We start from the raw sequence: 26,150 nt of genomic DNA on the forward strand, positions 1-26,150 counted from the left end.
AGTGATAATTTGTTGAATTTTTGCAATTTTACATTGGTTGTGGTAAGTTATTATTGCCAAGGACGGTACCCATTTTTGAGACCCATTATTTAATTTTTGTGTATTGAAATCCAACTGTTCACGTGTCTATAAAACAGACATTGGTTGCTGTAAATTTCACATATTTCAGTTAATATGTAATATATTTTTTTAAGTTTTAAGTTTAACAGCTGCTTTAATGAAGCGTGTAATTTTACTCTCAAGTTTACCGATTCTTGACCATTCATTTTTAATGCAGTGTTTGTCGAATGGCCCTTGTTTTCCAACAATGAAATAATGCGATAAAAAAGTGGTCACATAAACTGTTATCAATTCATTAAAAATTCAATAATGAGAGAAAGTCAAGCTTAATATCCTATGACTTCTATGTTGTATGTCATCGAGCTACTGACATTATTTATTGAACGTTCCTCGTATATAAATGCCACTTTCACAGATTCTTTATATAATTCTTTATTACATAATGCCATTGTGGCCTCCTATTTTACTTTTTGATCCGACACTAATTTCTCCAAGTGCAATACAGGGACTTTGTCATTATAATCCTATGGCACGTGGGGGTATCATTTAGTGAGCTCGTTGCTTACAGTACCTCTAGTTATACCCCCGCGTGAAAAGCGGGAGGGTATATAATAATGTACGTCTGTTCGTCCGTCTGTTACGCTCTATTGAGGTATCCATCTCTTATCTGCAACTCATCACATACCACTGAATGAAATTTGATGAGACTTTCACAGAATCTTTATTTATTTACATATTGTCATTATGCACCTCCTGTGTTACTTTTTTTCATCCGAAACATATTTTGGGTTGCCCATAGCGAAACATGGACACTGCCCCTATATTTATATGCGAGGCGTGGAGTATCATTTAGTGAACGCATTGCCCACAGTTCCTCTAGTTATATTTAAAATACAGGAAGTCTATGTTTATTTAAAAGTTTTTGATTGTTCGGTATAATGAACAATTCATTGCATTAATTTTCCGGAAACATGAAGATTTATTTGACAAGGCGAAGCCCTCGGAGAATATGATTTTTCTTGACTGAATAAATCTGAATAAAACTCATTTTTATGCAGTAAATGTATAATATTTAATTTGTTCAATCTGTAATTGCAATTCATGTTTAAAGAATTGTATTTGTGTTTTGCAAATCAGTGAAGAAGATATAAAACACAGACCCCTGGAAATTCCAGATGTGGAATCAAGTATAAGCATCCCCTGTTCACGATATACATGTAGTACCTGAACGATTGTTATCAGAAAAAAAATTGCGCGTTCAGTACTGCTATCCGAAAATTGTACAGTTCCTATTGGGAAAAAATGGACGAAATTGTAAGTATTTTTCTTCGTTGGCTCAACAAAATGGTCAATAATTCAATTATTAAAGTTTAGCTACTTGGTATTTCACCCTTACGGAATGCAGCATTCCTTTTAAAACTAACATGTATATTAGTATTTAAATTTTTATTGAATTAAAGGCTTGCTGATAAATCAGACGCAAACTGTCGAAAGCTTTGGACACGTTTACCTGCATGCAAGAAATATATTAAAATTGCGTCAAAATTTTTAGATATTTGATGAAAATGAATCGACGGTTCGTTGTGTATTTGTAAATATTATTGGTTATTTTTTATCATCGCCCGCTTTGATGGGTTTCTGAGTGTTTTTATTTGGATAAACTTATGTTACGACTACTATTAGACAACAGCACCAGTTACTATATTAGAAAAGGTAGAAGTTTTCAAATTTCATGGAATCGCATCCTCAAATTTACATCTGTTATGCAATTATAGTGAAGAAAACTATATTCGTCAATCAGAAATCCAAGCTTCTTCTTGATGATAGCTTCAGGGTACTTGTGAGTAAAATCAAAATGTTTTTTAACAAAATAAATTTGCAAATGACCAATGACAAGGAAAGTTTAACGAGTTGAAAATATTACCTATTATGCATGACGGAATTGTAAAAATGGCAAGATGAATTGCAATGAATTTGTCTTCAGTGCAAAGGTACAAGTCAAATTGTTTAAATACATGTTGATTTTGAATAAGAATCGATATTTTTGGTTCCTATTAGCGCATTTTTATGCAGAAAAAATGTCTAAAAATACAAGTAATCTATTTTAAGCATTTTACTCTGCATCTTTTAACAAGTGCTCCTGTGTGAAAATTAGCATATAAAAGTATCATTTCTAATGTCTAAAAATTTAAAGCAAGTGGCAAGGGAAAAAAATGTCAAAGGTTTGAAAATTTCACACAAAAACTTTTCGGACATACTCTGTTCCCCCTTAAGGGAAACTAAATTGGACACAAATCTGGATTTTCTCAGTCTTTTAAATTCCAGAAAAGATTTTTTAAAGAAATCATGCACTTGCAAGGAATAATCAATAGACTGAGCCCCCTTCTCGCAGAATCCATCACCCTCAAAGTGTGGAAGAGGCACCATCGATCATAATAATTATTCACCTAGTTTATCTTCAGATTCGTCATATACAGGGAAAGAGAAGAAGATTCTTAAAGACTTAATCCATTTTCGCCATTTGATCATAAGAGCCTGGTCCTTACACCAGAACCCTTGACCCAGGGTTCATGAAATTCACAACTCTGGAATAGGCACCCATCTTTGTCATAACTAAGTACTATATGTACATCGGTTTAATGACCAGGAGCAGGAGAAAAACGTTTTCAGCGAGTATGTTTTCAAAGTTTGTAGTATATTTTGGTATTCAGTGATGTCTAGGCTCAAGGAAAAATATAATTCTTCAGGACATTATAGGAGATATAAATAGTATTAACATATTCAATATATATGTTTGCAGGGCTATGCTATGAGATATGAAATATCATGCTCAATTGTCTAACGTAACAATGTTACAACTTTGTTACAAGAAAAAAGTAACGGACTATGATGATATCATAAGTAAAATCGGGTGTATGAAGAAATGTAGAATCACAAGTTGACGGTCACTTTTATCGTGTTCTCTTTGTGGGTTCATGAGAAATTTGTAGTAAAATCAGTATGAAATTCATTAACGTTGTGTAAAAATCTGAAATCAGACACTTTTAAAATCCCTGTATCATCAACATGTTTAGCCTGCAAGTTTTAATCTTTTACTCTAAAAGGTCGAAAGAAGCCTCCACTTTGTCACCGGTCTCTAAAAACGTAGTTGTTACAGAAATCTCTGTCTGGCCAAATGTGAATGATTCCTGTACGACCCTTCTTTTGCCTGCATACGGTGGCAACTTCAGTTCAACTTTTCCGAGTAAAGTACACTGGTCGGTAAATGTAGGATCTTCCTCTTTAGAGAAGTAAACCTTCGTAGTCAATGATTTTGAAGATCTTTCATAAGGTGCTGCTGTAACTGTTTTGACTTCACCAGTTGTTTTAACTGAGGTTCCTCTAGAAATAAGCTTTTTAACAGTTCCATGACATTTCTCTTTCCCATCTTCGTTTATGTACTTCCTTTCCTCAGGGTGCTGTTTTGGATCAAAAGTTAGATTGTGATTAACGCCATATGTGTATTTCAAAATTCTAGAAGAAATCAATTCTGGTTTATGGCCATACAGAACTGCACCCTTTACAACTGCCATGCCACATTGCTGGGGAATTATCAATATTTGCTCCTTAAAACTATTTTTCATTCTTGTTTGAAGGATAGGGCTCTCAGCATAACCACCAACAAGAAGAATCATTCTTATGTCAGGGAATTTCCGAAGGATGTCACTAATATGATTAATTATGCCATTTATCGACTTGCTGAAAAACGCATTAAATAAATCCCTTTTCATTTTTAGTTTATCTCCACTAACAGAAACTTCATCGTGTCCAAACTGTTTTTCGATGTGTTTTCCAAGATCAGTGATCTGGGATTTGGATACTTCAACAAGATTAACTGGTATTCTAATAACGATGTTCCCCACCTGTTGAAGATTAGCATCACGCTTTTTAACCTCAAAAGAACGCATAATTTCAAGAAAATCGAACATGTCTTTGATTTTTAATTGCTGTAGACTTTGTGAACCAAATGCCTTCAAAATGAACTTTTCATATTCTGTATCAACATATATCCCTCCAAACGCTCCCCCGCTAGCTCTGTGTATCTCCTTAATTTTTTCCTTGTAGACTTTTTGGTGCACACAAAAATCAGCAGTTCCACCTAAAGTAATTTAAAAATAAATTAGAGAAAAATATATTTTAAGGGGGTCGACTGGTGTTTTGTTGTGTGAAAACTACAAGCGAAACTATTCATTTTATACCATTTATAACTCACATTATCTGCAGTAAACATGCAAAGTTTGGGGACAATCTACCTTCCAGGTATTTTTAAGGGACCGTCTCAAAATACAGGTACATTTACTATAGGAATATATGGGAAAGTGCCAATTTTTCGCTCTTTAAAGCAAATTATACAAATACTACAATAGACGTTTTGCTCAAACTATAATATGATGAGTTATATCATATTTGTACATTATATGTAAGAACCTCAAAATTCTACCGCCTTGTTTCCGGAGCGGCATCTCAAAATGCCAAAAAAAAATAAAAAATAAAAAATAAAAAAAATAACGAATTTCCTTGTTTTCATAGAGTACTACAAAATATGACGCATACAAATGATTTATAAAAAAATTGAAAAAATATGACGGAGAGATTATCAAATTTATATGTTTCAAATTTCAAGATAATTTGTTTATTATTTTTTCTTTTATAACATTTTTTATTATCCCATCTTTAAGAGCGTCGCGTTATCTAACGTCAAAAACACACTATTACGACGCCATTCTAGTTGCAGTTAAAAAATCATTTTAAAACTCATTTATTTTACATTTTTGACCCGTAATTTCTTAATTTTTGTTTAGTTTTATTTATTAAGTGAAAAAATTGCTTTAAAGCAGTAAATACGCTTCATTTTTACTATGATGCGCGAAATATTGCGCAATGAAAACCACAGTCAACCCCCTGAATTACATAATGTAAAATCATAAGAGGTTAAACTTTTTAATATACTGACACGCAAAAGAAACGCAACAAGCAGTAATTTACAAATGCTTGATTTTTTATCTTATGATTTTCAAAAGCGAATAAGATAAGGCAAAATTCACTTTTCAGAACATCAGAGATTTGATAATAATGTTAAATGTTTATCTGTTTACTTTACTAAGTTAAATATGATTGTTACAAGCAAATTCAAAGAATTGTGGTCCCCCGCTTTCGGTGTCTTTGTGGGTGAGATGTTATTTTTATGACATATTGTGTGTAATACGAACATCCTATCATATGTCATTTATTTAGAAAGTAACACTGAAGTTGATTTTTTTTTGAAGGATGAAAACCCTAATCCTGACCGTTAAAAAGTTATGGCCAAAGTAAAAAGTTTTTGAAATGTAGGTCAAGATCAAAGGGTCAAAGTTGTTGATATCCAATGAAAAGTTTTCTCACAAGGATTACATATGTGAAGTATGAAAGCCCTAGCCCTTACTGTTCAAAATTTATGGTCAAGGTTAAAGTTTTTTTCATAAGTACATAAATCTTTAAGGTCAAGGTGAAAAGGTCAAAGTTGTTGATATCCAAGGAAAGGACTTGCCACAAAGAACACATATGTAAAATATAAAAGTCCTAGTATCTACCGTTCAAAAGTTGTGACCAAAGTTAAATTATTTTTAAAAAGTAGTTAAAACTCCAATGTCAAGGTCAAAGGGTAAAAGTTATTGGTATCCAATGAAAGGTCTTCTCAAAAGGATCACATATGTGAAGTACAAAAGCCCTAGTCCTCACCGTTCAAAAGTTATGGTCAAGGTTAAAGTTTTTTCATAAGTAAAGAAATCTCCAAGGTCAAGGTCAAAGGTCAAGGTTGTTGGTATCCAATGAAATGTCTTGCCACAAGTAATACATATGTGAAATATAAAAGTCCTAGTATCTACTGTTTAAAAGTTGTAACCAAGGATAAAGTTTTTAAAATGAAATTAAAACTCCAAGGTCAAGGTCAAAGGGCAAAAGTTATTGGTATCCAATGAAATGTCTTCTCACAAGGATTACATATGTGAAGTACGAAAGCCTTCGTCCTCACCGTTCAAAAGTTATGGTCAAGGTTAAAGTTAAAGTTTAATCTCCAAAATCAAGGTCAAAAGGTCAAGGTTGTTGTTATCCAATGAAAGGTTTTGCCACAAACAATACATATGTGAAATATGAAAGTCCTAGTAGCTACTATTGAAAAGTTATGGCCAAAGTAAAAGTTTGGAATTTTTGTGTAAAAGTGGGTCAAACTCCAAGGTCAAGGTCAAAAGGTCAAATTTGGTGGTACCCAAAGAAAGGTCTTGTCACAAAGAATACACATGTGAAATATGAAAGTCATAGCTCCACTAAATCAAAAGTTATGGGCAAGGTTAAAGTTTTTGTGACGGACAGACTGACGGACAGACGGACAGACAGACAGACGAATGAGATTTAATGTCCCCTCGCTTTCACGAAAGCGGGGGACAAAAACACACCCCTCCCGGGCATTCAAGTAAAACGTGCAAGGCTGCCCTAAACAACAATTGCAGCTTAATTTCTACGATACAGTAGGTTCATTAATATCGAGATCTCATCGAAGGAATTATTATTTGATATTTTTAAATGCCCGTTTTTCAGATAATTAGGTCGAATATTCTCTAACTTAGAGCAGTGCAGTCACCCTTGGACTTCCCGTACAAGGACTGTCCTTAATGCATATGATACGTAAGGCCCTGTTGAGTGAAATTTCGCATCAGCAACTCTCCATCACCTTTGCATTGAAATTTTCCAGCTAGAGCAATGGAAATACGTACATAAGCCATTTTCAAGTAACCTTAGCATTGTTTCGGGAAACGAAAGTAGAGTTTATTTTTTGAAATATTGCTGCATTACTTATGCTGAACAGTAAAAACCCTTAAAACTCCATAATATTGCCAAATGTTTTGTTAAACATGCAATTTTTTATTTCTGTTAAGCAGACTAAAACTTGACTTCCGGTTATGGTACGGAAATCGTTCAACCGTTAATTTACTAATGTCTACCAAATTGAAGATATTCATAATTTTAAGATATAAAATTCTTTACTTTACATAATTATTTCCCCCTAAAATAGGGTGTTGCGTTTTTTTTTGCGTGTCAGTATATTATCATGGTAAGAAGAGAAGTTAAAAAAAAACGTGTCCTTCACAAACGCTTAATTCATACTCTACTCTTAGCACGAAATAAGATATCCTTAAGCCATAATTTATCTTTCAAACCACAAAAATTACCATCTTCAAAAAAGTGAACTTTTAGTACTCTTAGCTTTAACTCTTGGTTTGAACCAACAAATCTCCCTCTCACCTCCTATATCTGCAATAAGATATTTTGTTCCATCCGGTGCTTCTGTAAAGCCTTCTCCTCCGGGTAGCTTTTCCACTGGCAGCTGTTTACAATAGAAAGAAGCTGCTTCGGGTTCCAAGGCAAGAATCAATCGTCGACCATCTATTCCAGCCTTAAATGATAATGACATGATGCGCTTTGATTAATATTACTGTATATAAAAATACTGATGAGTCCGCTTGGGGCAAAACCGCTAAAGATTGAAGTTTGAGTTTTTCAAACACATTGAAAACATAATCATTAGTTTGGTCATTTGCAAAACTATTTTGTTAAAAACGTTCTGATTGTATGCACAAGTACTCTGAGGTTGACATAAGAAAGATGCTTGAGTTTCTGATTGACAATATTTACGATTCTAGATATCTATATCGTATTTGGTTTTTGGAGACCACGTCTTCCAACAACATATTGAGATTCCCATGGATACCAATTGCGCCCCGTTTTTAGCAGACCTATTTTTGCGTTTAGATGAAGCGGAATTTCTGCAAAAGCTTACGCGTGAAAAAAAACCACTTGCTGGGATTTCAACTCGACATTTAATTTATCGACGACGTATTGTCAATCAACGATGGTATTTTCCATTCTTATGTTGATTCGATATATCCTGGTTAGCTTGAGATAAAAAAAACCCACAGAGTCGGACAAATCTCTTTCATATTTATATATTTTACTTCAAAAAGACGTTGATGGAATCTAACAACCAAGCTCTATAATAAACATTTTGACTTTAACTCCTTTTATTTCTATCGTCAAGTTCCCTTACTTTTGCAGCAATATACCTGCATACTTTGATATATATTCGAGTTAATTTGATACGCAAGAGCATATGAACAAATAAACAATTTCTACAACGAGGTAAATTATTGACAAACAAGTTTATGAAACAAGAAGTTCTATAGTAGGTACAATGACCTTACTAGCAAATATGATTTATCATTGAGTCAAATGCTGAGTGACGTTTTTCATATTGATTGTTAGTCCATTATTTATACACTGAATTGACGACGGATTTTTTCCCTTTTTTTCTGATCATGACAAGGAGAAAACGCCGGGTGTGACAATTCGGCAGGGGACGCTCACTCCTCCATGGCACCTAATCCCACCTCAGATGTTTTGGAGGTCCGTGTTTGCTCTGCTCCTATTTTGTTGTATTGTTTTATGGACTTTTTACTCTGAAAACTTTTCTTTATCTCCATTTGTTTTATTATGATTTCAAAGTGTGTTACATTGATAAAAACAAGTTGTATTTTACTATTTTATGTAACAAGTATCATTTGTATACAAAAATCAAAACTGGAATTTCGATGGAAAACAGTATTTTTAAAAATCTTGGTAAAAATTTCTTACATTAATAGCTGCTTCTCTCATAAACTGTTTCGCATTGTCATCCCAAATAGCCGGAACAGTGAGAACAAACCGAATATCTTCAAGGCAGATCGTTGGTATCCTATCCCTTAGTGATTGCAAAATATGGTCTTTGAAGTAATTTATAGAAAGGGAAAATATCAACATTGCCGGAAGGGCCTTGCCTGTTATATCTTCTAATATAGTTCCTCTTGATAGAGACTAAGGAAAAAGAATATAAGAAGTGATAGTGTTGTTTTTGGAGACGCTGTAAGTAAAAATTTATTTCCGTAATACACATGAAAAATAAAGGAACATAAGGAACTAAAATATCTATTATTAGTTCAATTTCAATCTTTCAAATGAAAAATTCGTAAGATATGTAAGGTTAGCTATTAGTACTTAGCTACGGCATGTGAGTAAAGTCTACTTCTATCAACTGGCTTAATTTAGAACCGACTTAAAATACTTCTTGTACCGTGTTTTCTCCTCGGTTCACACTGATAGATAAGAAACAGGTATTCCAATCTTCTACTAAACTACAACATAGAGAATTTAACACCAATTCCCTAGGATACTAGTACTTGCTATTTGTGCTTATTACTTTTATACTTTGCTCTTATCCTTTACTTCTTGATTGTTGAATCAAATTCAGCTAGCTTCTGATTTTCCCACATCCCTGCCTAATATGATTGTCTGGTCATTTTGTTATATGAAGTCTTCAGTGCGTTTTAGGTAAATGCCCATTAACCATACCACCTATATATAGCTCCTAGCACTTTTAAGCCCACGTGTGTTTTTTTCGCACAAATTTATGTCACATTCTTTTTGTAATAAAAAAAAATTAACGTTATCGAAATTCAGTACGAAGACACAGCCCTAAGTTGTATTACTTATACCCTGTCAAGGGTTATTGTACTTTGAAATTATTATTGTAAGTTTCCAAGTGGATGCTGTTGAAAGAAAAAAATCTTCTACATTTACAGTTTGAAACTTTGAAGTTTTGTAGTGAGATGGATATCTCATAAATCACAATACTAGTTTTTTAAAAATATATTTTGTTGCTTCGATACATCATATTGAATTGTAACAATGCGACGTTAATTTATGTGAAAAATCATTTCAGCTTAAAAAGTGCTCGGAGCTGTAATTTCCCATGAATTTGACATATTGCTGGTGTCCCGGCCTACCATTTGTCAGAATTTGAACACACTTAGATTTACACTACCGGAAGATACTTCTGTATTGATATGACTTATAATCGCTTAGCTGTTCATAAGAAGAATAATTCTTAGATACTAGTAGTTCCTTTATATTTCTACGAAAATAACTTGGTAACAGGGGATCATGATTTGAACAAACTCGAATCTACAATACCTGGGCATATTTTTATACTAATATGACTAATGATGCTTTATGGCTGTTCTTGAGAATAATATCTTTAAAAAAAATTTTTATACTTCTATTCCTTTCGTAAAATTGTGTAAATTTTACGGAGTAAAAGTGTATATACATGTAATTCAAATTAATGTGTTCAATTCATAGATTAAAGTGTAAAATTTTCAGATTAAAGGGGCCTGGGCACAATTTCAACTGATTTTATAAAACCAATTTTAATGTTTACAATTCCTACCTAAAGCTTCATCTATTGATTAGCAAAAATTTAAACACCATTTGTTTATAAACAAACAAAATACAGAACTTAAAGTTCATCACAAATGAATGTAAACAAGGCTCGTGCCTTGTTTTTATTTACATATAGAAAATATCATTTTATAACAAAATGAAGTTCAGCAAATCAGTAGTATCTGTCGAATCGTATTTAAATCAACTTTTATTTGAAATTATCTTCTTTGAACGAACATATACATGTATTGATCAGTACATTAACCTGTTTGAACAAAAACATGACACTAGTCTTGTTTACATAACAAAGGTTTGGAGCTCTAAATCTGTCTTGTATCTGGAAACTGGCATTCAAATTTTTGATGACCATCAGAAAGACCTTAGTTAAATATTTGAAAGAAAAGAAAAATTTTGAAATTTTAGCTGAAACTGTGTCCATGCCTCTTTAAATTGTAAAAATGAAAATAAAAAAGTGTCAAAGTGGTCTAAAATACGCTTTCGAAGAAAATTGTTATGTTTGACATATTTCTTTGATAAAAACAACTATCGGACTTTAATTTGGAGCCTTACAACTTTTTTAAAATTCACATTGTTCTGTCTTATACATCATGAAGATATATGAAAGTATTAATTTTTTTTACACATTACTTCGAACAAAACAGTTATAATATAGCATAAATGCATGGATATTTAGATACAATATAAACAGGAGCTTTTTTACATCAACATGATAAAAAATTATGAGTTATGTATCTCTTTAAGACTTACTCTCAGGCTACAGTATTGTAAAAATTGAATTTTGATCAAAATTGTAAAATTGTCCCTTTAAAAGAAATTGGACACTATCGGTCCTTTTCAAGTTGTGAATTTTTGAAAGGCATAAGCAACGTTGAAATCCATTTAAAATGTAATATTTACATTCCCAAAATCTGTGTCCGAGATAAAGTTACACATAGTATTAATTCTAATTCTATTAAATCTATTGGTTCATCGATAGACGCGGTTAAAAAATTACGTGCGGGGTAGGACAAGTAGAGACAGAGGCGGGGCTTGTAGCGTGGTTTGGCGGAATCAAGGCGGGGGGGGGGGGTATAATATAAGCATTTGTTAAAGTGAGAGTTGTAAATACCTCCACATACTTAAGTTTGATTGTGACCTTTGGGTCAATGGGTCAAAGGTCAAGGTCATTTATCAAGGTTAAATGTCGGAGTATCTGGTTTTTAAAAAAAATTCGCCGCCTCGGGAAATTTTTTTCTTCCCTTGGGGAACCATAAATTTGCTATTTCCCTCGTACCCATTCCATAATTTTATAATAATACCAAATTCAAAACTTTAGAACTTCGATTTATTATATATGGTGAAAACTTTGGAACTTTGATTTAATATAGTGAAAACTTTGGAACTTTGATTAACTATGGTGAAAACTTTGGAACTTTGATTTACTATAGTAAACTATAGAAAACTATAGTTTCTTGGTAGGGTACCTCTCGGTAGATGTTAATGCCCTTTACTTAAATTTTGAAACAGTTTCTAGTAGCCAGGTACCAATTACTGGTAAGTAGCTTGACTCGCATGTCGGACGTAACCAACTACTAGAAGCTAGCTTTACTCATATTTTTTAAAAAGTCAGTTTCAAGAGGCCATTTACTAGTAATTAGTAACTAGCTCTACTCAAATGTCGTAGGCAGTTTATCAAAAATCGGTTTTTAATTATAGCATGTATATATTCTTTATATATGATTCTTTAAATATAAATTATATAATTTTACTCTGAGTAGATGAATATATAATCAATAGCATAAAACAACATTTATATAATAGTCTTTGAGAGAATGTTAAATGAAAAATACCCTGTTTTTATGTAGAGTCATTTTGAACTGTTGAAAAAAATAATAGTCCTGATGATTTCCATCTTCAGCGAGAGTAGCATATCTGTTCTGAGCTTCGTAACCAAAACTGTCAAAGGATTGGTTCTCTTTCAAAAGAATACACGTAGGAGTTTTCAATGACGCAAGAGTAGAACCACCTGCATACCATGTCTGTGGGGAATAGAGGTCATTTGGAGAATCGCGCAAAGAAAAAGCATACCCACTATATGTCGTTCCAAAGTCTATTGCAGAAACAACGAGAAAATCTTGAGGATTTAGCGAGGTAGCCATTTTCTTAAGTCTTAATTGAAATAGATGGTGGACTTGTTGGGAATCTAAACAATTTAATAAAGAATTTAAAAAAAATAATTTCTACTAATTTTTTTTATCAGAAAATGTTGGATAGTTTTTTTTTTTTTTATCTTTTATGTTCTTTTTTGAAATAAGAAAATTTGTCCTTTCTCTATATTTTCTAAATAATGATGATAATAGTAATAATAATAAAAATCAGATACATTTTTAAATATAATATTATGTCGCTTTTAATCTGCTGTATATAGCTTTGGCACAATTAAAATGAAAGTACGTTTTCTTGGATAATTACATTTTCAAAGTTTGGGCATAAAATATGGTTTCTTTTACTTTAGACAAATTAATTGCTTCTAAGGTTTCAAATCTTTCTGACTTAAAACGAAACTTATATTTCATCGTATGTATTTATAGGACATAGTAAACGATTTAATTCTTTGAATTTAAAGTCCAATCACTTCCTAATGGACTTTTGCGAAAACACTGACTTTTACAGTTGAAGACATACTTGGACATTTAAACCTGCGTCATGTACAGAGGTACGGAATTGAAAATAAATAAGAAAACATCAATTGAGGTGAAACTTATTGTATTCGAGGCTTTGAAATAATTTATCAAACCAAAAATATATTTGATGGTAGAATAAAATTTATTTCGATACATTATTCACAAGAATTAAAGCCGCTTGGTCCGATTCTAATCGCTAAACATATATATTCGATTTTCTTCTTGAAAAATAATTGTCCATAAATTGTTTCAACTTTTATCAAATTATATCCCCAAAGTCCTTTTCTTTTAAAAGATATCAGAATTCAAAAGTTAAAAAAAAATTTAGGTCACACAAAAAATAATCCTATGTTGATCATTGTTGATATCGCGTGAAATCACCTTCGAAAAATTAAATTTATCGCTTACATGTTTATCTCATGAAGAACACACCCGAGCATTTTTTTCACATGCAACAAAGTAAATATATTACCTGTACACGGACAATATTTTAGCTCCTTTAAAAAAATTATTCAAAATATCTGATTTTCCTTTATTCTTTAAATATGCATATTAATATAAAAATTACTATGGATTATATTCAATTAATTTCTTAATTTTGAAAAGATGTATTATGACTAAGGCTTCTAATAATAGAGAAAAAAAAACTCGGGTTTGAATTATCTTCATTATTAGATATATCCGATAAACTTATTTTTTTCAAAATTGACTTCACAACAAATCTTAACTTCCGTCAGGAACTACTGTTTGTCAATAAGGTTTTTGAGCTGCGTTTTCCATGTAAGGATTGTTGTAATAAACTATTAAATCAATCTTATAATTCATTTTTATATATTATCTATGTAATGACGTACTTTTATTGAGTAAGATAATATGTGCCTGTTTCGGGTTAAGCGGCTTTAATATATCCTTTTATTTTCAATAACTTAAGAAATGAAATAAAGAAGACATATTTCGGTAGGAAAACTCGGCAGGAGTTAGTCAAGACTGGAATGGAGGGTGTTGAGGGTATGAATGTTGCTTTTTCCTTCCTAGACAACGTAATATGATCTTTGAAATAGCCCGTTATTATCGTTTTGTTGAATGTTAAGATCAAGATTTTTTTTCACAAAAGAGCTACCGTATATTTTCCAAGTTTAAAAGTAAGCCGTCAACTGTAAAAGTCAGTGTCTTCGCAAAAGTCCGATAAGGTCTGTTGTTAAATGGGTCAATGAACATTGTTGGGCACCGTGTAACTGGACTGGAGGCTTAGAGTGGAGTTTTGGAGTTACATTTTAAAGGTTAAGTTTGGAGTTTAAGATTTAAAAAAAAAGCCTAAATGAATAATGCTGCTTATGAAATTGCATTATTATAAAAGCATCCATCTCCTAGATAAATTAGCGATTCAAAGGTACTATTACCATATCAAAATTCATTAGTTTCTCACAATGGTGCAGTGGCGGATCCAGAGAGGGGTTACGGGGATTGCACCCCCCCCCTTTGGATTTTAAAAAAAAAGAGAGAAAGAAGAAAGTCCCAAATTTTTGTTGTGTTTTTACTATAGAAAATGTTCAGTGAAAGGCTAATGTCGTAATATATATAAAGAAATTCAGTTGTGCGTACAAAAAAAACCCCCCAAACCCCTATACTATGTAGGATTTCCGGGTTAGGAGATATATTTTGCTCCCACTTTTTTAAAGATACTCCACCTGGTATCCTATGAAGTTATTTAACAGTTTGCATGTGTAAAACGTACGTAATAATAGGTCTTTTTTCCTTTCAACCCCTCTTTGAAAAACCCTTCACCCCTCCCTTTGAAAAATTCCTGGATCCGCGCCTGCTGTGTATTTATTTCGAACTTTCGGCCACCTACAATAAGTATGAAAAAAGTCAGTCAGCATTTGACTTAATGATAAATTCTATTTGCTGACAAGGTCATTGCATCGACGATAGAACTCAAGAAATGAAAACTTTAAACAAGACTGCTGATATGTTTGTTTCATCAACTTGTTTGTTAATAACTTACCTTGTTAACGACACTGTCCATACATAGAACATTTTCTTACATATTGAATCAACTGAGAGCTGATTTTGCAGGTGAAAAACTGAAATTGCTGCATAAGAAGGGGAAGTTGACGATAGTAAAATAAAGTTATCACGTTTTTCATAGAGCTTGGTTGTAAGATTACTATTAATGTCTTTTTCGACTAAAATATTTAAATACGAAACATATTTATCTGGCTCTATGGTATATTTTAGCTCAAACTCACCGGGATATATCGTATCGACTTAAGAATGGGAATTACCATTGTTGATAGACAGTGCGTCGTCGATATATATATTAATGTCGAGTTAAAGGTCATAGAAAGTGTTTTTTTCTTTTCACTCATACGATTTTGCAAAAATTTCACTTCATATGAATACAAAAAAGGTCAGCTTATAACGGGCGTAATAAGTACCCATGGGAATTCTGAAAGATTATTGGAAGACATGGTCTCCAAAAACAACATAGCTATTGTCTATCAGAAACTCAAGCATCTCTTTGATATCAACTTTAGAGTACTTTTGTGTACTATCAGAATGTTTTTTTAAACAAAATAATTTTGCAAATGACCAATGACAAGGAAGTAAATTAACAAGTTCTATTTTCATTGAAAAAGTAGCTGTCAATGATATCATTAATATATTCAAGTCGGATTTGTCTGAACTTTAAAATAAAAACCAGTCTCAGAGAAATAAAATTTAAAATTCATACTGGTATTTTTACAATGGTGAATCTAAACTGGATATAATTTATCCTACAAAGCAGGAAGTATAGATGTGTTTTTGTTATAATTTGTAAAAGAATTATGGAAGGAAAAATGAATTTTGAAAATAAATGTTGAACCCAATACTTTTTCCTGAAATATCACATATTTTCTGTATTTAAACACAGGAAAGATTCATTAAATTTCAAAGGAAAATAATTAAGTATGAAACTGTGATAGTTTATGAAGAATTGAAATATTTATAAAGATAGCTAGAATCTTTGAATTCAAATACATTTTTAGATACACTTAGGAAAAAAAAATAAATTTTCAATTCTTAAAGAACTCACAACAACACATGATTATGATATTAATTATATTAATTCATTAATTATTGAAATTTATGATATTAAAAATGAAAACGCACAATGAGATTTTCATTTATAATTGATTTAAAAAAAGTTTAAATGGAAACTTCTCTGTAACATATTACTTAAAAAATTACTTGAAGCTTTTAAATAACTTTAACAAGAGGTACAGAGGCCACATAGCTCACCTGAGCAACTGGCTAGGTAAAATCAATATTAAAAAAATTAAATACGAAGGTGGATTCAGGGGAGAGGGGTATATGACAAACCTAAATCTATACTTCCTGTAGATGCTTTCAAATCAATAATTCATTATGGCATTAATTGCACTTTATAAGATGAAATTTTTATTGATATAGCCATGATATTCCATTGAGTAACTATGATTCACTTTAATGAACTTCGAATTCTCTTTTCACCTGGTTGGTCATAATTTGAACAAATTCAAATCTACATTACCTTTTTTGATGCTTTTATATTGATGATCAATCATGTTCTGTCGTTCCTGTGAAGAATTTTAATGATTTTTTCTTTGTATTCCTACGTAAGACCTCAATCACCCATTGAGGCCCCACTCTACCCCTGGGGTCATGATTTGAACAAACCTGAATCTACACTACCCTTGAACAATGAACAATTACAGCCTTGCTGTTCTGGAGAAGATGAATCTTAAAGAGTTTTTATATGTAATCATTCTTAAAACTTTGATCAAGCATTATGGTCTTACCCTTACCCCAGGTGTCATGATTTGAAAACTTGCATCTATACTACCAGAGAATGCATCAATAGTTATGACCAATCATGGCGTTGCTGTTCTTAAGAAAACTCAAAAAAGATTTTAAAAGATTTTTCCTATTTATCTCTATGTTCAACTTTGAAACCCCTATTCTGCATGACCCCACCCAACTCCGGGGGTCATGATATGAGCAAACATGAATCTACACTATCAGAGGATGCATCAATGACCAATTTGGCTTTCCCTTTCTTGAAAATTTTTTTTCCCTATGTATTCTTATTTTAAAATTTGATACCCCAATGAGGCTTCGCACTACCCCTGGGATTATAATTTGAACAAACTTGAATCTACACTATCTGAGGATGCTTCCACATGAGTTTCATGGTTCCTGGTCCAGTAGTTCTTTAAAAGATGCAATTGATTTTCCCCTAATTAATAATCATCTTCACTTGTAATAGGGCATGCCCCTTTGTTCAAAAACAAACTCGAATCCCCGTTACAAAAGGATACTCTCTGGCAAGTTTGGTTGGAATTGACTTATTGGTTTTTGAGAAAAAGATGAAATAGTGAAGTATTCTCGACTACAACAACGATAGACAAGGGACAAATTTTGATAAGAAAACCTCACTTAAGCCTTCGTCTCAGGTGAGCTAAAACAGTAGACAGTTATCATTATGAGTGGTAAAAGGAAACCATTGATGGTTCAACGTTGTTTTACTTAATGTTAAGTTATTTACTTAATGGAAAAAGACCATATTTTGTTATGACCAAGCTCAAAATTTAATCTATATTGATGAACTTTTACTATAATGATACTCTTTTTCATTGAAAGTTAAAAGGTAGAGAATGAAAGGTACAGCAAATGAAAAGTGGATGTTTTTGACTAATACTAAATCTGAGTTAAATGTGATTTTTATCAATTTAAACAGAAGATGTACATACTTCAATTATACGAACATGTGTATGTAAAGTTCTTATGTTTTATATTAGGGCTGTTCAAAAAATAATGTCCTGAGTTCTGTGACATACAACATATACTTGTCAAAATTTCTAAGTCCCAACTTTTATTATTTCAAAAAATTTCAAACCTTAATATCAATTTGCTAGTTGGTTACATATTTAAATTTGCATTTAATTTGCAATGCTTAAACCTGTTACGACCAACGACCAAAAAATGCAATTGAAACTGTAATTACTTGACGTGACCGTTCTTGTTAAGGACGTTCGATCCTGATATCCTGATATTTTGAGAGTATTTCGGTCAGGTCCTTTATTTAAAAAAAAAAGCATCATTTTTAAGTTCTAACAATAAAACTGAATTCTACAACGCAAATTGAACTATATTCAATGGTAAAATCGGTAAAATAGGAATATATATATATATATATATATATATATATATATATATATATATATATATATATATATATACTGAATCTTTCGACTAAAAATACATGTACCTATTTCTGGTACTAAACTAAGCTCTCATTTCACAGCATTATAAGACTAATCATTTTTCTGCTGGAATAATTATAGATCTATAACCTTTCCTTTTATTCATAAAACTGTTGTTTATGCAGCAAGAGATGTTGGGATTTCCCAAGCTTCATGAAAAGATTGTAGATGTTGTAACCAGCTTGTTACGTAGGCGATTACAACCCACAAACAATATGGTGAGTCATATATATTATCAGATGAAATCATTGTAATTGTTTAGGCTTTTTATATGAATAATTATTCACTGTTTTCTTTATTTTGATATTCTTGCAATGCTTGATTTCTGAGAGAGAGAGAGAGAGAGAGAGAGAGAGAGAGAGAGAGAGAGAGAGAGAGAGAGAGAGAAGGAGTACAATTAATAAAAAAAATGAAATTCTTAAATAGATATATCTTCAAGAAAGTCACATTTTGAAGACTGGATGCATCTGTGCATGTGTTTATTTCTTTTCAGGTACAAAATTTAGTTGCAATAGAGTTAGCATATATCAACAATAAGCATCCAGATTTTCATGAAGCCAACTTATTCCAAAGATCACAAGAACTGGAAATTAGTAAAAATTTAAATGAATTCCGTGTTAATAATGAATCTACAAAAGACCATAAGGTATGAAGTCCAGCCATTAAATTGGCATACGTTTTATACGTACTTTAATTGAAAAATTCTTAAAATTTCAATTTAGCCAGAAATTTTGAGCTTATGATAAACACTATGGTTTGTTTACAAAATTGCTTTCATTGACAGAATGGGAATCCGGGTAAAATTTCTAATTACTTGCGGGGTCAGGGTGACCTACATAATGATTTGTCACAGACCAGTAGCCCGGCTAGCAGTCGACCAGATTCACCCATTCACGCTGTAAAGGGAGTTAACCTTCTGTCAGATGTGGTAAGTTAGTTTTATATGATTAAACCCTGAAATATATGCACAGGAAACTCACAGTTTGAGAATACATATGCACTGCTAAATTTTATTTGCTGGTACTTTTGCATTAAATGAGACTTTATACTGTACAATTTTAATTAGGCTTGTCACTTAGAGCACAAGTGTACTGTACCAAGATTCATAATTCTGTGTATATTGGTTTTTGTTTTCGAACAGTCTTGCAAACTTAACTAGAAATAGAAATGTCTTTGAATTCATTATTTAAAACTCTACTCCTTCTATAGTTTTGGTCTGAGTAGATGTTTACACAAGTAGAGTGTACTATAATGATAGATTTTTCTTTATTATACATGGAAGTACACACAAGTAGAGCCCAAGTTTTTTCAGAAATTTTTAGTTATATAAGTGTTGCAATATTTCTAAGTAATGACAAGTGTTTAAGTTTTGAAGATGTTTCTTTTTTAAATACATGAATCGAGATCTCTTACAGCCCCAGCCTACATCAAGGAAACTCTCCCCCCGAGAACAGCGGGACTGTGATGTCATAGGTAAACATCTTATAGTGGATTTTATCTTATTGAGCCTTATATTACCAAACTGTTACAAGGATCAATTTGTCATCTTGTTTAATAGTTTGATTTCATGTTTTCTCTTTTTTTTTACTCCAGAACGATTGATCCGATCCTATTTTCTGATTGTGAAGAAGAACGTCCAGGATACGATTCCTAAGGCCATTATGCACTTTCTGGTGAACTACGTAAAGGACAATCTACAGAGCGAACTCGTTAGCTCATTGTACAAGAAGGAAGAGCTGGAGTTCCTTCTGGAGGAATCAGAACATATAGCACAGAGGCGCAAGGAGGCCAGCGAAATGTTACAGGTGGGACAGCACAGAGTTGTCTTTCTTTGCAAAACCTAAAGTAGTCAATCTGTAATCACATTGCATGCCACATATCACGTTTGAATATAAGAGATGATGAATTTACCCAATATTTTAATTAATACTTTAAGACTTTTTTAGTGGATTTTGATTCAAAAATTGGACCACTGCAAAAAATATCTGTTGCATTGCAAAGATTGATACTACATGTATCTGTAGATTTTCTTTTTTGATCAACCCTTGTATTGTGCATTTTTAAGCTAATATATATTTCATTTTTGCTTATACAACAAAGATTGTTTTCTACAGATGAATAATTCATTTCCTTCATTTCTAAATTTTCAGGCACTTCAACGAGCGAGTCAAATAATTGGCGAGATACGAGAGATTCATCTGTGGTGAGGATAATTGGACAGTGCAAACCAAAGGAAGGGTTTATATAAATCGTTACCCCGCTACACAGGAACAACACATGGACATTTATAAACATTTCAATCAATTTACATTGAAACAAAACAGACTTCTCATATACATACCCATACATGTACATTTCTTTTTTCTACAGGACACTCCGTAAAACTTTGATGTTATTTTATGGGTATATTACATCTAGGTGTGTAATAAAATTTAATTCAATTCGTAAATCAAAAATGTGTGTTAAATGAGTGCTACAACTGTTTTTTTTTCTTAGGTCATTTATAATTAGATTAAAAGTACTCAGTACATGAAACTGAGCTGATTTTGTGTAAAGAATTTAATTTTGCTCAATGAATTAATAGAGATGTTTGTTACATGTACGTTAATCTTAATTATCACATTTGTAGAAAAAAAAATGATTTAATATAGTACATGAATATTTATAAAAGAAAGGTATATTTAAATTTTTAAATCAACATATTATCACATTTAAAGTAAAACCGAAATATTTTGGTGTGCAATTAATATAAAAGTTTTCCTTTTCATTTATTAGTAATTTGGTATTTGTCAAGAGAAAAACATGCATAATAATTTAATTTTGAATACATCTACTTGTATTATGTAGTTCTGTAACATGGGTTTGGCTTTTTATTCCACCATCATTCACAAGATTAACACTAGTCATAAAAACATAATTTTAATATTATCTTTATTTTAATGCTTGAGAGACAGGTTCAAAACCAAAACTATGATGAAAGAATATGTCAAAGACATAGGGTTATATTTTGACACACATATTTTTAAAGCAATTAAATTTAAAATAGGGGTAATCCTATCATTGATTTCATGATCTTGAATTGTGGGGGAAAAACACATAAGGCTTTTATCCTCTGTAAACTTTCATGTGATATACATGTAATTGTTTATTTTTTCATGTAATTTTGATTTATATGTATGGTTTTTCAGTATTGTGCATTGATGACATATTTCACCACATCAAATAACCAATTTTGTTGATTTGTCTTTCAGTTAGTTAATTTTCTAACACCTCAACTTTGTACATATAGAATTAGACTACAGTGTTTTAGATTTCATTCCTTAATGTAGTAGTGCTATTATATACACTATTTTCTCTCTCCCTATAATAGTGCTGTAAATATTCTTTGATTCACTGCATATAGACTAGACTAAAATTGTATGTCTTGAGTAAGGTATGGAAATGTAGTTATCAATTACTGTAACTTGTGCTGCGATTCACATATAGAACTGTATAGTAGATGTCTGTCTGTCTGTCTGTGTGTTACTTACAAAGAGAGCAGTCCACACTGTAAGTTGTGCTGTGATTCACTTGTAGAAATGTATTGTAGATGTCTGTCTGTTAATTAAGTGGAGGCAATGTGTATTGGTCTGTATCATAGGGGAGTGAGGTGTATGAATGTAAATTCTATGACATTTAAACAATACCAGAAGCACAAATATTTTATCAACATGACTGTTTATTTATTTGGATTCAAATATGTTTTCCTTATTTGTTTAACTTAAAAGTTTTTTATTTTAAATTTTTCCTTACACATACAATGCTGTTCAAGAACAACTGATTGATTATTGTGCTAAGTGCATGTGGTCATATTTCCAACAATTATGAACTAAATAGTACATTATTTAAAAGAAAAAAAACATGTACTGTTGATTGTAATACTAGTACACAAAAAATTATTACTTATTTAATTTGATGTATTTTCAAAGTGCTAAATACTAGTACATAAAAAATTATTACTTATTTAATTTGATGTATTTTCAAAATGCTAAATGAGTACTAGGCTATATTCATTGAATGTCATTGTTTTGGTAAGCATGAAAATATAGTACATGTAACAATAAATGATGCAGATTAAGAATGCCATTGTGTTTGTTTTTCTTTATCAGTTGTTGCAGTGAACAAAAATTATTATATTTTACCTGAACCTCGTGTATTGATATAGATAGACGAATTATTTCGTAGTCAAATTCAGTACAAAAACAAAGGCATAACACTTGGAATGAAACAAGTCAGCTAAAATACTACCCAGTGATAAGTTATATTTGCTAACAGTTATTTTAATGACCCAAAAATTTACAAAATGCTGACCTTAAACGAGGTTTTATAAATCCCTGCAATATCAACTCGTCTTTTAACTACTTCGGTTTTTAAAGTAAAATTTATTCGGAGTATGCTCAGTCTAGATTATATCTAAGAAGACTGGAGAATAAAAACCATTTTCAAGTGATAGCAAGATATTTCTACGAAAATAAGGAAAAATGACAATTCAAAAAATGAAGACATCTCGTTTGTCAGCTATTGGAATTCCAATGGGTACCAATTGCGCCCCATTATTAGCAGACCTATTTTTGTATTCACATGAAGCAGAATTTTTGTCGATACGATTTATCCTGGTGAGCTTGAGTTAAAGATACGACAGAGTCTGACACATCTGTTTCATACTTGGATATTTTACTTGAAAAAGATGTTAATGGTAATCTAAAAACCAAGCTGTATGATAAACGCGATGACTTTAACTTTTCTATTTTCAACTTCCCCTAAATTATGCAGCAATATACCTTCATCATCTGCATACAGAGTTTACATATCTCAGCTGATTCGATACCCAAGAGCATGCTCTACGTATGAATATTTTCAACAATGAGGTAAATTATTGACAAACAAGATGAATAAACAAGAATATCAGCAGTCTCGTTTAAAGTCATCATTTCATAGGTTCTATGGTCGATACAATGACCTTGTCAGCAAATACAATTTATCATTGAGTCAAATGCTGACTGACATTTTTCATACTCATTGTTGGTCCATTATTTATACACTGAATTGACGACGGATTTTTCCTTTATTTCACAATCATGACAAAGAGCACACGGCGGGTGTGACCGGTCGGCAGGGGATGCTCACTCCTCCATGGCACCTGATCCCACCTCTGATGTTTTGGAGGTACTTGTTTGCTCTCCTCCTATTTTGTATTGTTTTGTGGACTTTGATCTGGAATACTGTTCGTTATCTCCATATGTTTCATTGTCATACAGCTTAGATGTTAGTTGGCCGGTATAATATATAGTCAATAAAACGTCTGCTCCTATTTTATATTGTTTTATGGACGTTGATATTGAATACTGTTCGTTATCTCCATATCCTTCATCTCAGGAATATTAAAAACGGGTCATCTAATAAAGAAGCACAATAAAAACCTATCGAATTTCAATTGCCAGAAAACGTCCTCTTCGAAAACTACAGAAATTTTATCAATGGGAAACTGGACAGCATCTTTACATAATTTTGTGAATAATCAGAGTGATATTTTACGAGGAAAGATCACTTGTTCCTTAGAATATTTTAGTACCCGCATCTATGGCAAGCCCTTTTACTATTTATTCGTAAAATAATTTTTTCTTTCAATTTGAGAGATATCTCTTTAGCCTATAGAGATATCTCTTTGACTAATAAAGATATCTCTTTAAACAAAAGAGATATCTCTTTTTGATGGAGAGATATCTCTTTTTGTAAGAGAGATATCTTTATAAGCTAGAGAGATATCTCTTTCAGCTAGAGAGATATCTCTTTCAGTGAGAGAGATATCTCTTAAAGTTAGAGAGATATCTCTTTAACAAGTTTAAAAGAGATATCTCTCTTAGTTAGATAGATATCTCTATAGATTTTCAAAAAGAGATATCTTTCTACGCTAAAGAGATATCTCTTTTAATGAAAGAGATATCTCTTTTCAAATCACCCTTAAAATAACATAATTAATTCTCCCGTTGAAAACGAAAGCGAAACAGGAAGTAATGTTTGTTAAGTCGTTCGTTTTTTTGATTATTGAAAAAGAAAAAGGAGAAAATGGATTGATTGATACAGGTAAACAACGTTTAATCGCTTTATTGTTTTAGTAAATTACGTACATACATTACATACAAGCTATTCCAAATGGGTAACGAGCATTTTATAGCATAAAAGTAAGTTGAAATTGTTTTCAAACTAAATTGTTCTCCAAAGATTGGTTCCATATATTGATTTCAGGCACATAGCATCGTTTTTGAAAGGGGTCGGGGTGGGGGGGCGCAACTAGAGAGATTTGTTTTTTATACTTACCAGTAAAAGATGGCCAAACTCGATAAACCTATTTCAGGAGGGGGGGGGGGGTGTTAGTGGCCAATTTTGTTCAAGACCAAATTCCTTTCACTTCCAATTTTTATAGCATAAAATACTACATTTCCATGATATCACTATACTGTTATTCTATACTGTGGTAAGAAGTGGGGGGGGAGCAACAAACCATTCAATGCACGTTCTCTATAGAAGAGGTATTGTTGCGCCCCCCCCCCCCTCTTGTTGCTACGTGCCTGGATTTAGATCAAGGGGCAGCTGAAGTCGGGATATAGAATGCAAATTTAATTAAAACAAATAGGAAATGCATGTGACCAAATTCGTCAATCACGGGAATACAGGGTCGATTAAACATAATCCTGATAGAATGTTTTTCTTTAATTTGTTAATAGTTCAGAAATAAAAATGTCCAACATTCCTTTTTTAATTTACACAGGGATGTATATACTCATTTTCAATATTAACTGTAGGACGTTAAACAACACACATGTACAATCAATTTATATTAACTGTAAAGCCTTATGACCCCCTTCCAAAATACTAGTACTCTTACAATTAAGAGACAGACACAGCTAGAACAATCAAACAGTGTCTTCCAACAGGCCCTCACTGGGTCCATAGGACATTCATCATTCTATGATGGAACATTTATCTACTTTTATCATCATATACTAGTATATTTTACAGGGATCCAGGGGGTACCGAAAAAGGGACAATGCTTCGACTGAATGTGCCATTCATTTACATGTACCAGTATAGATCTGTTACTGAGGCATATTCAATAATTCTTATACTCATGAAAAGTGTGGGAACTTCCAAGTATTGATGCTGGGGCTCATTTTAAATCAGTTAAAGGATAAATTTTTGGGCTGCACTTTTCTTTACTTCAATATTTCAAACTTACTAGTTCAGTATCAAGTTCACAAAAGCTCACATACCATGATGATAAATCAATGGACCATAATTCTAGTTAAATTTGTCATTGCTTTCTTATTAAATCATCTATTTGAAATTTGATCGATAAAATACATTTGTTAACAAGTATAATTCTCCTACTGTTTGCCTAACATTACATCCCAACGATTGAAAATATATGTTGATAGGTTCTCCACAAAAATTGCTATCTAAGCAGAATGTAACTTGTTTGCACATTTGTTTCAACGAACTACATTTTCTTAACAATCCTTCAGTATAACAAGACAAATATTGGATACGTATTTAAATACACTATAAATAAACATCAAGAACAAATTTAAGGAAGTTTAATTTTTGTATATTTGGTAGTTACATGAGTAATTAGTTGTATATATATATATATATATATATATATATATATAGGATGTACACAAGCATTTAATATCATTATTAACATTCAAGAAAGCATTCACTTAATTTCTTGTAGAAGATGCTCACTTCTAGGATG

The 26,150-nt window shown here is 31.9% G+C and overlaps 2 protein-coding genes across 2 annotated transcripts; one reads left to right on the plus strand and one right to left on the minus strand.

Moving 5' to 3' along the window:
• Positions 1 to 3,116: 3,116 nt before the first annotated feature.
• On the minus strand, positions 3,117 to 12,545 carry LOC134247352 (heat shock 70 kDa protein 12A-like). Its single transcript, XM_062729727.1, has 4 exons — positions 12,237 to 12,545; positions 8,764 to 8,982; positions 7,378 to 7,528; positions 3,117 to 4,198 (listed from the first exon to the last, which is right to left on the minus strand). Exons 1-4 carry the CDS (start codon positions 12,543 to 12,545, stop codon positions 3,153 to 3,155), a joined length of 1,725 nt encoding a protein of 574 aa, XP_062585711.1. The 3' UTR covers positions 3,117 to 3,152.
• Positions 12,546 to 18,474: 5,929 nt separating this feature from the next.
• Positions 18,475 to 20,922, plus strand: LOC134247353 (dynamin-1-like protein). The gene is made up of 6 exons (XM_062729728.1): positions 18,475 to 18,573; positions 18,849 to 19,001; positions 19,140 to 19,283; positions 19,771 to 19,828; positions 19,949 to 20,160; positions 20,506 to 20,922. The coding sequence occupies exons 1-6, from the start codon at positions 18,475 to 18,477 to the stop codon at positions 20,560 to 20,562; spliced, it is 723 nt and encodes a 240-aa protein (XP_062585712.1). The 3' UTR covers positions 20,563 to 20,922.
• The last annotated feature ends 5,228 nt before the right edge of the window (positions 20,923 to 26,150 follow it).

This window comes from Saccostrea cucullata, unplaced genomic scaffold, assembly GCF_032062105.1.
Source record: "Saccostrea cucullata isolate Sc308-1 unplaced genomic scaffold, CSIRO_AGI_Scuc_v1 ctg39, whole genome shotgun sequence".
Lineage (NCBI taxonomy): Eukaryota > Metazoa > Mollusca > Bivalvia > Ostreida > Ostreidae > Saccostrea > Saccostrea cuccullata.